This window comes from Brachycentrus maculatus, unplaced genomic scaffold (assembly GCF_059751285.1).
Source record: "Brachycentrus maculatus isolate JH-2025_06_01 unplaced genomic scaffold, ASM5975128v1 h1tg000048l, whole genome shotgun sequence".
NCBI classification, from domain to species: Eukaryota; Metazoa; Arthropoda; class Insecta; order Trichoptera; family Brachycentridae; genus Brachycentrus; species Brachycentrus maculatus.
In genome coordinates, this window is record NW_028280802.1 from 68,032 (window position 1) to 83,214 (window position 15,183).

General features: G+C 35.4%; 1 protein-coding gene across 2 annotated transcripts in view; it reads right to left on the reverse strand.

Moving 5' to 3' along the window:
• Window positions 1-393: 393 nt before the first annotated feature.
• The window catches only part of mirr (iroquois-class homeodomain protein mirror), a 65,163-nt gene continuing 50,373 nt past the window's right edge, over window positions 394-15,183 (reverse strand). The window contains exons 4-5 of one of the 2 annotated variants that reach the window (XM_088277631.1): window positions 2,301-2,599; window positions 394-2,150 (exon numbers count right to left, since the gene is read on the reverse strand). In XM_088277631.1, coding sequence (XP_088133757.1) covers window positions 1,615-2,150; window positions 2,301-2,599 — 835 coding nt within the window. In that variant the 3' untranslated portion in view covers window positions 394-1,614. The remainder of the gene's footprint in view (window positions 2,151-2,300; window positions 2,600-15,183) is intronic. The other variant, XM_088277632.1, reaches the window with a different exon arrangement.

Here is a 15,183-nt window from a genome sequence, read left to right on the forward strand (position 1 = left end):
TGTTGATACGTACTCACCCAAATATATCAAATAAATTTTCAGAAAAACCTTATTAACTTGTGGACTAGTCGAGTATAAAATGTATAGCCCTCTATCTCCTTCTCTCCACTATACATTTATCTTTCTTCTCTCACATGTAACGAAATGTGCCTAATAAACGTGACGCGTCCTTGAAATTTCACTCTCAATTTTATTTTCAATTTCCTTTGATTCAGTTTTCCTTTATCAATTATCGAATCCCCGCCTAAGAAGTTTTATTTGAAAAATAACCAACAACAAAATAATTTTCGTCATCTTTAAAAATCATAATATAAAATTATTTTTTACTAACGAAGAGGGTAAGTTTTACAAATCTAAAATGCATTTTCCGAATTCATAAAATAAATAAGTCTGTTTCTTTCTTTTTCAATTTTCATTTTATTGCAACTATTAACACACGATAATAGGATGACGATAAAAACAATAAAGTAATTACTTTGACTATTACATATTGTATAATAAACTCTGAGTTATTTTAAAAGAAACATATTTTTACACTTGTTTTATAAATGATATAAAAGAAGAAAAAAATACAGCGACATAATATTTGATATGTTATCTGTATCTACTCCGAAAATGTTTAAAATTCAAATTTTAAAAATTCGAGTAAAATAAATTAAAAGTGTGAACGATTCATAATTTTATAGTATGTAGTAGCAAAAAAAAAACAATAAGTATAGAAACTGTCGAAAGTAGAGAAAAAAACCCCATTCATTACGTGAAACTATTATAGTAATTATATATTGCATAATGTTTAATAATATTTATACATTGAGTCGAAAGTCACCCTTTGACTACTAAAGAACAATAATTACAGTGGTTTCAATACATCTCGTACGGTAAATACATTTACTAGAATAAGAGGTTAACAATAATTACTTTTGTCTGTGTCATGTGTGTTTAACTTACTACTCTTTTAACATGTAGGTAGGTATACGTCATTAATTATGATTTTACTACAAATAAAATACAATATACGATACGTATATGTTAAAAATTTACTTTATACTGCACATTAACAAAGTCGGCATGTCCATGCGCAGTTTCTACTCCTTAATCAATAATCTATTAAATGTTAAGGTATTTATATACAGTTTATAATATAAGAATTTAAATACATTTTCACATAACTAAAAATAAACAATATTATGGATATAATTCGATGATACAGTAGATCACGCATTTATGTCGTCAGAGCGACGGCCAGCGACGCCGACGGAGCGCGACGGCGACTCGGTGTCGGGTCGCCGTCGTACGTCACCATCGGCCTCGCGCTGTCGACGATTCGCCACGACGAGAAACCGAACTTCAAATCTCGCGTCCAGTATATCACAATCATATTTTACAGCAACTATTTCTGTGTAAGGGCATTAGTGAATATGTCGTTCAGTTCTTGCCATATGGGTACCCTGATGCGATAATTGTTTACGATTAGACATTATAATATATTATAAAAATCACATTGTATTATTGTCCAAAACTCTGTACATAATCGGCCTCTGTTCACAACGCGCAACGGTAGGAGTACGGAGGGGGGCGTCAGCGCATGGCCGGGCGGGGGCGCGGCGGGGGCAGTCAGGCCTTGTGCAGGGCGGGGGGCTGCTCCGAGAGCGAGGACGTGGAGGAGGACGAGGGCGAGGCGCGCGCCGGCGTGGGCAGCAGCGCGGGCCCCGGCGCGCCGCCCGCCGCCGCCGCCACGCGCGACATGACGGCCAGCGGCGCCCGCAGCCGGTAGGACTCGAGCGAGCAGCGCGCGTCCAGCCGCGAGTAGTTGAGCAGCGCCATGTCGGGCGGCGGCGGCGGCCCGTACAGCTGGCGGTACAGGTCGGGCCGGTAGGGATGCGCGGGCAGCAGGCGCGACGCGGCCGCGGCCGGCTCGCTCTCCTTGCTGGCCATATCGGCCAGCGACCAGATGCGGGGCTTGGTGGCAGGCGGCGCGGGTGGCCGGCGCGCCGGCAGGTAGCTGGGCGCCAGGTAGGGCGGCTCGGGCGAGGCGGGCGCGCTGCCCGCCCTGGAGCCCGACCAGGAGCCCCCCGCGCCCGCCTCCAGTCTGCCGCCCACCGGAGCTCGGTCGCCGTCTTCGCTCGATCCGGTTCCGGAATCTTTGGAATCTACAACAACGGACAAATCGTCTTAGTAATTGAATTTCGTATTTAATAGCTACATAAAGCGAACATAATAACAACGGTTAAAATGATGTTGGTCGCAAAGCCAAAAAAATCGCGTACACTTTTGAATAAAAGCACATAATTAGTAATTACCTAAAACGTCTTTTCCATCTGTGCTTTTGTGGTCATCATCATCGTTGTTGTTATCATCGTCCTCTACTCTATTCCTGGGTTCCCAGGTCATCTTGTTTTCCTTCTTGAGTCTCCTGCGCGCGTTGGCGAACCAGGTGGACACCTGCGTGAGGGTCATCTTGGTGATGATGGCGAGCATGATCTTCTCCCCCTTGGTGGGGTAGGGGTTCTTCTTGTGTTCGTTCAGCCACGCTTTCAAGGTGCTAGTTGTTTCCCGGGTTGCATTTTTCCTCCTCGCTCCATTGAGATCCATTCCATACCTGAGGACAACATAGTTTCACGGTTAAATTTATAGATACATACTCTATTTACACTTATTGACATTTGAGTTCATACTTGTAGTATTGAATACTCGTAAATTCAAAGGCTAGAAAACTTGGCCGAGTATTTAAATGCAAAGGTAAGTGAATGCGAAGTAGATAAAGACGACACTGATAAAATACATTTGTCGAATCAGAAATGCGAGTGAGAAGGGATAAGCGAACGGTTGACTATCGCGAGGCAATTTCCGATCACCCTCGACCGGGGTGGGTCACAGCTATGGCCCCAGCCTCTCATTACAGCCGGATGGGCACTTAGATTTTATCTCCCGCTTATGGAGAACCCTTCGCATTTAAAGAGGTCATAATTTTCCCATGTCCGATTCACCTTTTTAAGCTTTGTGTGGCATCTGTGTCGAAATGTGTTCAGTCGGGTTCGGAAAAGATGGAAAATGGCGGAATCGAGGCGGGCAAGCGAGACGAAACGTTTTAAAACTTCTTTTATAGACCGAAGACATCTGTCATGATAGCGATGGAATCAGATGGGGTGTTTTTTTACTAGGTTTTTGAGAAATGGTACATCCCCCATCTATTGAGTTTAAAAATGTTTTCTTAAGTACATACATAAATATATTTTTGTATTAATATTATATTCAATTCCATCTTAGCATTTAATTCAAAAACATTTTCAAAATAAATTAACGCCTTTTTAAATAAACTTATTCTAATGAAAATATTTAAAAATAAACGTTGAGAAAAGCCTGGTAAAATAAGTTACGCTCGAAATGATATAACACGAAGCGCAACGTGGAAAAATGCCTGAATAAAAAATGAAGTACTCCCTCGGTATAAAAGCTCTCATCCTAGAAAGAAGTGGGAGGCAAATTTAATTTCGATCCGGTCGATTCAGCAGTTTAACTACAGTTGTTGAAGAAGTTTAAACTTTGATAAGACAAAAGGTCTCTCTACCGTTGGGTTTATCTGACATGAAGGCGGCCAAGATACAAAACCATTGACATAAATATACATTCAACTGTCTCGCTTCATCCCGATTCTTCCTTCCTCTCTCTTCTGTTCCCGTTTCTCGTCTCTTCGTATCTTTTCTCCCGTTTCATCATTTTATCAGGAGGAGTTTTTACTGCGGAAAGCCAAACGGAAACATCCAAAGATAACTCTTCTCAATTGTAGTTTTTGCGACTATAAGGACTATATAAAACGGATATTATTAAAAGTCTCGCATTTAAAGCGGATTTCACTAAATATATATACAAAATTATACTATGCATATTTTCCGTTCTAAAAATTCTTTATTCATTATTATATGCATTGAATATAACACTTCCTATTTAGGAACACGCCAACTTCACTTTACAAATGTAGTAGCAGGTTATAATAATTGAACAATTTATGTACCTACTGAGAAAAAATTGACGAGTGTTTAATTGTTAGACGTATTCTGACATCGCAACTGATATCTAAATGATCTTGAAGAATATAACAATCAGTCTCGTTTCAGAATATAATAGTTCATTGTTATGTTCAAAAAAACATTCACATTTGTTTGTAGGTATGATTGACTGTTCACTGCTACAATTATTGAATAATACAAATATTAAATTACTACCTAGATCCTTCGTTAAAAATAAATATATAAATCAAGCATTGTTTGACTTTTAAATAAACTTTTTTCTTTTAGAATGGAGGATACCATCACAACGTTAAAGCCGTACTCAAGAAAAATAATCCCGAGTCGACAATTAGTATACAGAAATATTCTAGATTCTTACGCCTACGCGTCGGATTACATCTATGGCTTCAGAGCTTCGTCGGCAGTTGATGTCATTTGGAAGTTTAAAAAAAAAACAAGGAGAGATGTCACTTGTCTCTCGTCAGCTGTCGCACGCGAGTGCACATAGGTTCCCGGGGGAGAGGGAATTAATAAAACTGTCACTTACCCTCCGTGGCGGAAGGGAGGGGGGCACATCCCAAAAAATGGAATGGCCACGATGATAGGCAAGCTTCATTTTGAATTTTTAATGGATACTATACTCCGTACGTATTGATATATTTTACAGTACAGAGCAGACGATGATAAGTCAAATAAATGAAGCTATATCGAAAGTCTCTTAAATGGATCTGAAGAAATGGGCATAATTACTTAATTATTCTATAAACACACCGATCAATAAATCATTGCAAAAAATAAGGTGTTTAGATTTCTATACGTAAAACTATTGATGGATTTTTTTATTATTTTGTTCATTTCAAACGTGAATACATCATGTAATATTTCTTCTTCAAACCGTAAATGTTTTTCAGGTTTTCTTCAAGCAAAGAGTTTTGTATTCGGGTAGACAAATTAGTATTCTTCACAGCCCGTACAATCTATTTAACAAGGGGTGCAAATAGAATTAAATATTTGCGGAAAACTGATACAGCAGGCAATAGGAGATATTGGGGATGAATCACTTAAGTAAAACTTAACCCTTGAGTGTGCTTAAACTACGATATATTCTCTTATCTTACGTACCCCAGGGTAGGGGGATGCTGATAATGTATTTGGCCTCCTATTTTAGGGTTGACATAAGGTGCGAGATGGAAGTGTTTTTAAAAGGGTGCGAAAAGAAAAAATGTGGGGGTGGTTTGGAAAATTTGGTAGGGTGGAAAAGGGCGTTCGAGAATATAAAATACATTTTGTAAGATATTCTATTAAGTTTAGATTGGGGATATAATATTCGTAATTAAGAGTGCATATCAGCCATAAAACAATAATACGTTTGAATGATTTACCTTTTTATCTAGATGAAATTACATCCAAACAAACTATTTTAATGTATGTAATTTAAATGTATTCACATATGATTGTATTCAATTTCTTGTAATATTTAAAAATGGTCCGATCTGGAATCTACATTGGTAAGTATGCGGAGTTGCATAAATGTGGAAGAGCTGAGGAATGTGTGCAAGGAGACATTTGTGCGGTATTCTATCCGAGAGGATAGAATGCCGCAAGAAGAGAATCTTATACCAGCGGTGAAGCGATGTGACTATTAGTAAGTTATTATATCCTAGTCTGATGCAAATAAAAAATGTTTCATTTTTGTTTATTTTAAACTGTAATTGAAACTTAAAATGAAGAATCCTATCATTGATCAATAAAAAAGTCCGAACGTACTTGCTATTTTAATTTATTTGAGTAACTGGTAAAAAAAATATATCTTATTTGAAATATTGACTATTTTAAATTTAAGTTTTACTTAGTCCATACCAAAGCGCTAAAAAAACATATTTTGAGTATTTTAAATTTAAATTTTACTAAGGTTATACTACTATTTCTTAAAATCTATTGTAACACGTGTTTCGATGCATTCTGCTTCATTTTCAAACACCGTATTTTGAAATTTTGACACCTGCATTAAACTGCAGATAGTTGTCATGATGAAAATTATTTTATTATTTTATTTTGCAGCATTTTTACAAGGAATTGTTTTATTTTTTTAACTTAGTTTGGATTCATATGATGAACAGTGAAAACATTATTGTTATTTAAGTAGTTTCTTTAAATTGCTCCCAATAACTAACTATCCGGGCTGTATGACGGGTAGGGTTATCTTTAACATAAATATCGATTCAAAAAAGAGGTAGCAAAACGAATTTTTCGGAGTTGTGCAAACAAGCAAAGAGCTTTCAAATAAAGTTTATGATAAATAAATGCCTAACGGGTTTTGGTTGAGGTAAAAGTAACACGTGTGCTACAAATTCAGATCACACCCCCAAATATACAAACGAGTGTAGAACAGGAAGCGTTCAAACTTTTAAACTAAGTGAGATGTTCCCTTTATGTACATATATTGTCTTGCTACACGAATTATCATATGGTGGACTCGGAAAATGTATCACCTCACCGTAAGGTAGGAGTAATTTGAAGGAGCTATATATACGACTATATATTTGTCATGAGCTCATGCACATACAAGTTATTCTACAAATACGATGCGAAAATTAAAGTAAATTCAAACTGTAATATCTCTCTCAGCTTTATTCAAATCGTCGAGTATATCACAAAGCAATCGATTTATGTAATATAATTACTTAAATTTAAATTTACTTAAAAACTCATTAACAAATATAACATACATCTCTTTAATTTTAACTCAGTTAATGCTTGAATTCAATTTGAAAGATGAGTTATTTTATAAAATACTAAAATATGAAAATACGTTCGCCTTTTAGTGTTTTAGTGTTTCTTCCCAGAACCAGAAGATTTATAAAGAAACTGTCTAGAAATTGAAGTTTTGAACAAAAATTTTAAGCGTTTTTGAATTACTGTAAATTTTTTCTAGTGTATCTTGTAAACCGATTATTCTAAGTTCGATTTTTTTCTAATCACCGTGCGAGCGTGTGCGGCAGCATGGTACTGGTAAAAGGAATACTCCCCAATTCGTCAGCCATTTTGGGGGAGATCGTCAGTTTCCCGCCAGTTTTAAACCCGACGTTGTGGAAAGTACCAACTAGGAGAGCGAGTGGTCTAATTGTTCGGTGAGACGAGACAACGGGAGGAGCCACTCAATTCAACCAGATTGAGTCCACTACCGGTGGTCCGTGGTGCGAATGTTTCGTAAAAAATAAAAACGGAAAAATAGTTAGCCACCATTGAATATATCAATGAAATATATGAAAATATTTTCTAAAAAATACTGTAAAAAATAACAGCACCAAAGTCCAAGCCGAAAATAGGAATAAATAGTGAACGAATTTATGTGTATAACACAAGTAAAAAATATATTAAAATACAATATATTGTTCGTATTTCAGCAGATCATTTATTTTTTTATTTCCGCTTCTTCTTCAAACCCTCATCCGCACCCGATAGTGCATAATGCAATGCATCATATAAACGCAGTGTTATCTTGATCGTCATTAACACATGAATTAAAGGTGATCAGCTTTTCGCTTTAGGTATCTACTAGTCCCGGATTATATTGAATAAATATCAGAGTGAAAAAATCGCTTATATTTATTTGACTGCCCTGAGAATCGAACCCGGGACCTCCAGTACGGACGCGGCCAATTTATTTATTTATTTTTACATTTAGTTTTTTTTTTAAATCAATTTGTGATTTAAATTTCATTTAAATACTCTTTTTAGCGATCTCGATAGTCGCATAATATTTTTATATTACAATAAGAGAAATAATATCACATCTCCGTATAAAAAGGGTCCATCGATAAATCCTTATAAATGGAGTGCATTTTTCCAGTCACAGAATTTCGGGCACGGATTCCGCATTCTACCGTGCGTCCTACAAGAAATCCTTTGCAAAGGGTTGCGAATAATCCCGCCTACCAATTTCCATCCCCTGAAATCCGAACGCAGTTAACCGTTATAATACGAGGTGCGCATCCGCGATGAAGATAGCCTCGGCGGATTTACGGATTTTTGGATTTTTTCCATATTTTTTTTTGTGTACGATTGCCATTTTCGTGCCGCGTTCGGTACTCCGGCTTCCTCCCTTGTCAATCAAGATTTAGGATTGATTTGACCGGGAAAAATACTGAAAATGCTACGTGACCTTTAAAATAAAATAATCATCGCGAATGAGAGAAATTTTAGGAGAATCTCTAAATTATCAGTTTATTATTATTTTGAATTGAATTTATTCTCCATCAATCCATTGTAATATAATGTGTGGATTTAAAGTCAATTAATATTAGTGTATATATATAATTATAAATGAAAATATATTTAGTAAAACCTCGATACAACTAATTTTAGCGGCCGTGATAATCATAAGTTATGTCTCAAAACTTCGAAATTGCAAACAAAATTTGATTCCATTTTCAAAGCAGGATTGCCGAAAGCAAGCGCGTCTAGAATTTAGTTTGTGTTTTGTAAGGCTATTTATATCGAAATATAGTGTTCATCGTTCACTTTGTGTAATATCACTTTACCATAAAGTGCTCAAATTTTCAAAAAAGTTTTTGGTTTATTTTAAACTTATTTTTATATAACTAACTTTCGGCTTTGAAGGAAACGAACCCCTCCCCCCAGTAAGTCCTTTAAAATGAGGTTTTACTGTACAATAAGTATGTTATGCTAGGTATATCGTAAATGGTTAAAAAAAATATTACCATACTGCTTTTTGATACTACTGTATATTTATTATATTGAAAGAAAGAAAATAGACATATAACATAGATACACACGCCTGCAGGAAATAGAAACAAGAATATAGCGTCGTAGCAAGTCTACAAATCTTCGGCGGTTGCTACGTTTAGCGCAACCCGCCACGGTTACTATAGCAACCGCTAATCGAGTTGAGGGGAGAAGTATTATATCTACATTTCTACAAATGCCACAGCATCTGTATTACCTGTCTTTTACGTGTGCGCTTGCTGTCTGAATTTAATAACGTATCTAAGCGTAGACATTTCTTTACCGTTAATTTGGTACAATTTATTTGAGCGCGCTTTTACGGTGTAATATTTCATTTTCGTATATTGATTACCTTCTATTTTGTTTTTCAAGCAATTATTCTATTGCATTGTTATTTAAATACTTTTGTTTTATTTTGTTTCACATATTTAATAGATTCGTCGTCAAAAAAATATGTATATTGTATACACGTCTGATGTAAGTGCATAATATAAAAATTTTGGTTGTTGTTAAAATCTAACATTTCTAAATTATTTACTATTGAGTACACTAAGTCTTAATAAAAAAAGGATTTATTGACATGAATTTACTACATCAAGCTGCTTTCCCTAAATGGTAGGCAGAGATAATAGAACACAACACCAATCTGTCTTTGCAAACAATATTCGCCATTCCACATTCATGCATCTCCTTATATATACACGCCGATTATTCCGATTTCTGACCTAACCACATGCAAGTGCTTGAAATTCTTGATCAAGCCAAGGTTTTCTCAGTCTTTGACTTCTTCTATTACCAACCCAACTGGCCTCATAAATTTAAACAATTTAAAAATGTATTTGGTACTTATGACAAAAAAGTGTATTATTAATTTGTAGGTAGTATATTGACGAGGGTGGTATGGTTAGTGTCCATTGGACATTGGACATACTAACCATTATTGATTTCGCGCTGACCGCCGTTTCACGTTTAGTCCAAAGTCCTGGCCTGGGCGCTTGTGTCACGTGGTCCTAACGACTGCCAACACTTCGTAGCCCATAGCTACTAACTAGACCGCAAATTGTTTCGAATTAGCGCTGTGCATGATCACGCGCCCACATCCATACTCATCGTGGTCACCCTCATATTTTCAAACCATACCAAGGCCCTCATAAAAAAAACGTATTTAAAAAAAAAAATAAGTTTTACTTAGTAAATATAACAATTTCTTAAAAATCTATGTTGACACGTGTTTCGATGCATTCCTAATCATTTTAATAAATTTACTTACGTATGTTCCTATACAATTTGGATGTTTTTATACTCTACACTGTAGAGTCTACACTAAACACTACAATATTAACAAATCACTTTTTGACATCTCAATAAAGATAAAGAAGACTATAAATGTCTGGCCATCAAAGGCTGGTTTAAGCTAAAAAATAACTAAAAGTGTTGTTAACAATATTTAAGTCATAGTTATGAAGGTAATTAATAAGGTAATTCGATTGCCTAACTTAATAAATTTTCTTTAAACTCAGGTGACAGCGGGTTGACGTCTTTTTTTCTTTAATATATATTTTATTATCATTTCCATATCATAATCCACTCTGTATAAGCGCCCTTGAGGTAGTATTTTACGAAAATGGCGCTATATAAATCATCCAAAATTATTATTATTATTATTATTATTATTTCACATAATCATTCTTTTCTTTAAACACTGTTTTTGTACTTGATTTTTTTTTAAATCAATATCTTTATTGAGGTGGCTTAAATAGAAAAGAGTCATAAAAGGGTTGAAGTAAAAAAAAATATTTTAAAAAAATGAGCGCGGAGGCACGTCTGGCCCCTCCCGTAGCCGTTCGCTTACTGAATTGTACTATTGCGAGTACCCCCTTACGGCGTCCCTTAACAAATACTTGTCCCTCATTAATAAAAAAAAACAAAACTACACATGATTTTATTTCAGTTGACAATAAATATATACCAACCAGTCTACATCGTTTTCTTTAAAGCAAAAAGTGAATAATTCCGTATGTTACATGTTTACGTGTTAATGATTTATACAATATTTATCAACAAGCGTATATGGCAGTTTGATTCGCAACAGTTGCAAAAATAGGTTTATTCAACTGGCTATTAACTGTTATATATTTTGCTATAATGTAATTGCTTATCGTTTCATTCAACGCAGTGTTTTGCATTCTGCTGATTATGTAACTGTAAGAAGATAGACGTAATTATAATAATATAATTTATTATGTACTTTTCATTTCATTTAATATCACATCAGAGGTCAGATAGTTATGTTACTTTTTGATGATAATCCTACATCATTCTAAAAGAGCATGTAAGATATTCTTGAATGTGAATATAATATCATTTTAATTATAAAACATGAAATATAATTGAAGTATATAATTTAAAAAAGCGTTCACTCTGTTTTTATCCATCTTTTGCCAAATCCATACATCAGTATCGGTACTTGTATGCCGTTGTGAACTGCCAGTTAGCATCCATTGACATATAATCTTATCTTTGTTATTGCCTTTTTCTAAATAGTTATTTTTTCCGATCTATGTATTTTAATCTATAAAAACGAAGGTTTTGATGAAAAGTGACACTAATAAATATATTTGAACCTGTCTCCAGTTTCAAGGGAAATCTCGTATTATGTGCCCGTCGACATGTAATTAAATACACTACAAAGGATGAACGACAAAAACATTGTCTCCATTTTGTCAACCAAGTTTTTTTTTGAAATACGATATCAACATTTGTTAACATTCGGATGGGGTTTTTCGGAGCGGGTGTCTTTCAGATTACTCCAAGGTAAAAACACCGCGAGTCTAATGTTGCTTTATGTTTTGTATCAGTATATATTTGTTTCATATGCTTGTGTCTTTTATTACATAAGTTAGAAGCGGGCGGGTAACGCGCTACGAGATTCTCGGTCTCGGCACATTTGACTCGAGTATTACAATATGTGTACATTAACATGTCGGCTTATTAGTATTAGTAGTAGATTAAGTTGAACTGGAAAGTAATCCCGCAGTGTACAAGTGGCCGTGTGCATCGCAGCCCCGCACAGAGCGCCTGCTGTCTCTCTCCCATTTTGTCTCGTCGTCCCTTTCAAGTGTCAGCCATTTTCCCACCAAGGTGAACACCTCCCGCGAAAACGCGGACGGAAACGAAAGGGCGCATAATATGCTAATGGTATCGAAAAGAGACCGCGCGGATTTAACGAAGAAGGGCGTGTAGCGGTGTCAAGTTGTGTAGCCATCATCCTTGTCACGGACCGCCGATTGTAGCTCTCGCCATCTTTGTTCGACCCTTTTTGAAACGTTTCACCGAACAAGAATCGTTTGTGTCACCTCGCATAACGCTCCGCGCCGAGGAATACAATAAGGTTTAAAAAGCCGCCTGAGGCCCGAGGTATGGAACCTTAACTTAATGACTCGCAAATGAATCTAGAATGTGCCGTTTCTTTGTTTGACACTCTTTGTACTCGAAATTATAAAAAAAAGTATTATCACAGCCGAGTATGAATACGAGATCTTAAAATATCTAGAAACAAAACCTTCGTAATATGAACGCCTTTTTAAAAATTTAACTATATATTTTAACTCTCATTTTTACAGAATATTTACCAATGAATTTATTTTTGTCAATTTCACCACAGGCCTTAAACAGATAAGACCAAATTGAGCGTACACTTTTTATTTGGATTCATAAATATTTGTGTACTCTTATATACACAAACATCTCAATTTGAAACTATTTTTGTAGCATTAAGTGGCACGTTATTAAAAAAAAACATCACAAGTTGTGGTAGAGTTTACTCGAACCTAGTAACTTTGACTCAGAGTATGCGACACTAACCACTCGACTATTTCTCCTTCTATTTTTACAAACCTATATTTTTGTGGGGAACATAATGGATAGAATCGTTCAAAATGAAAACGGTACTCGATTATAAAATATGACAATTGAACTTCCTAAAAAGGAGCAGTGGCGTAATGAAAGCTCATGAATTGAGTGCGAGCCACGTATAGGAATTGTGGAGAGTAAAGTAAGCTATTGCACACCACCCCAGTTTCCTTTGCACTCGTCCTTCCTGCCTGGGAGGAAAGCATTTGAATTTGTGTCTACTGCACAATTTTAATGGAAATAAAAGGCCGCGGGCGAGTGCGGTTATGCAAAGCAAAATTTTCCTTTTCCTTTTAATTTTTAAAGTGTACGTCGGCAGACAAAAGTTCGTTGCATCATTTATTCGGAGCCGTTCTAAAGAAAACTTTCACGTAATAAACGATTTTAATCTTCCGTTCGTTATACTGGAGTGTTTCACAAGCCTTTACTGTTCTCACCCTCGCGCCTCGCGCCTCGGGGTCGTGAGTATCGCATTTATTCCACGATTATATTTAAAACGTCTCCTTATTTTTTTGAAAATATATTCAATGAAGTGAGTACCTACTTACATTTATACAGCGTATAAATTGACTTACGGATAATGATAATGGATCTTTCTGTTATTTTACAAAAAAAATAATCAAATCATTATGATGATATAAAACAATTCAATGCTACTTAGTTAGCAATGAAGTAACTTAGGTATATATGATTTTAGCAATGATACTTGAAAGCGATATTGCTAAAAAAGTCTTCAATCGTCGCTTAAGTTTCTCAATTAAAATAAAACTTTTGATGGCAATATGATTTGGTCCGCTTTTATCCACACTAAAATTAGTTTGATTAATTATTTATCATTTATAAGTAGCAAATGACATTCAGAAAAGTAGTGCCTACCCTGGATTACTCGCGTTTTATAAAGAAACACGGCCAGTGCCTACTATACCTTATCCTTGCCGAACCCTACTGCCTACCCAGATTAAAAACAGTCAGCACGCCACTGGTGTTAAGTGATCACTTTATCAACCCTGTAAATACCCAGACTTCCTTATTCTTCTTCATCTATATTGAGATGTGAAAATGTAAATATACCTCCTGGAGAAACCCATTTAGGTACGTTTACTCAGTTTACCCTTTCTCGAAAAATTTCTCTATCATAATACAATGTATGTTATAATACTATTTAAGAGTATCTCAAAGAATCGTGCATTAAGGATTCCAGACCAATAAGCCTATAGACGTCTCACGCTTTGGTCAGCTAAAACACGATTATGGGTATAGTTATGTTACCAGTCTTCGACCAGCACACTAAATTTGGCAGGGTTGCTTTTCTGGTCAACCGATGGCATGGAATGCTCCTCTATCGGCATGCCACTCTCGCGGGAATGCCAAACAGATGACGTTTAGGAAGGAACTTATATCTGAGATAATATATAATAAGCAGGAAAATACAATTTTGTAAAGGGCTTGGGTTTGATTTTAAAAGCAGCATCCACCTGAGTGATGAGCAAACTTAACCTTTATCCTTATTTTTTTTAAATGTGGATAACATACATTTATCAATAACTGGGCGAACAGCATAAATAGATATACGTTGTTCACCAAGACCGCATGTATGGGCGGAACGGACCTGAAATTTCATGAGTGCCCATCACCCAAGGTTGCATCGTACGCTGAGTTATGTAGATCAAAAGTCTCATAAACGACGGAAATAGATAATTATTACGATTTAGCTGTCAGTTTTATATGTTCAATGTCCACACCCTGTTTCATAAAATGAAATCGAAGTTACAATTTAATAATCACTTTCCATGTCAAATATTATAATTTATCGGTCGTTTAAAATATTTTGCTTATATAATGCATAATATTAAATAAACGAATATCAGCATTATTAAACAAACCCGGAATCAACAAGACATAATTATAATATTTACTCCTTTTAAAACACTTCAGCACTATTTATTCCTTGTATTCTGACATCTCGGGTCATTTAAAATTCAAAACAAGATATTATGTATGTTACCTCCTAGTTCTGACATCGCAAGTTTTATTACCAGACGAAGTAGTTATATCGCTAATAAAATGATTATATCGATATTTGAATACGGCCACGTTTCAGTCTTGCCCACTGCTACACATTATAAAATAATCAACTTAAGTGGAACTTGACGCGTTTTACATCGTTGTGGTCATTAAAAATATTAATTACAAAAAAATTAACAATTATTCATATTTTATTACTTTTATCTAAGAAGGCCGCCCACGAAGACAAAATATTAAATTTATTAATTTGCTATCAGTATGAACCATGCCTTGATTAACATGTTTTATCGCCGTGCCCATTACAATTATTTAAATTTAAAATTTAGGTAAAAAAAAAATTGTCTTTATTCGTTAAAAATAAATATATCGTCACTTATTATCGCTTATGTAGCTATACGAGTAAATATACTATTCAGAAACATACTTTCTAGATTTACAAGTCAATCAAAGTAGAGTGCAAACGGAATTAGGTCACATTTATTTTATATAT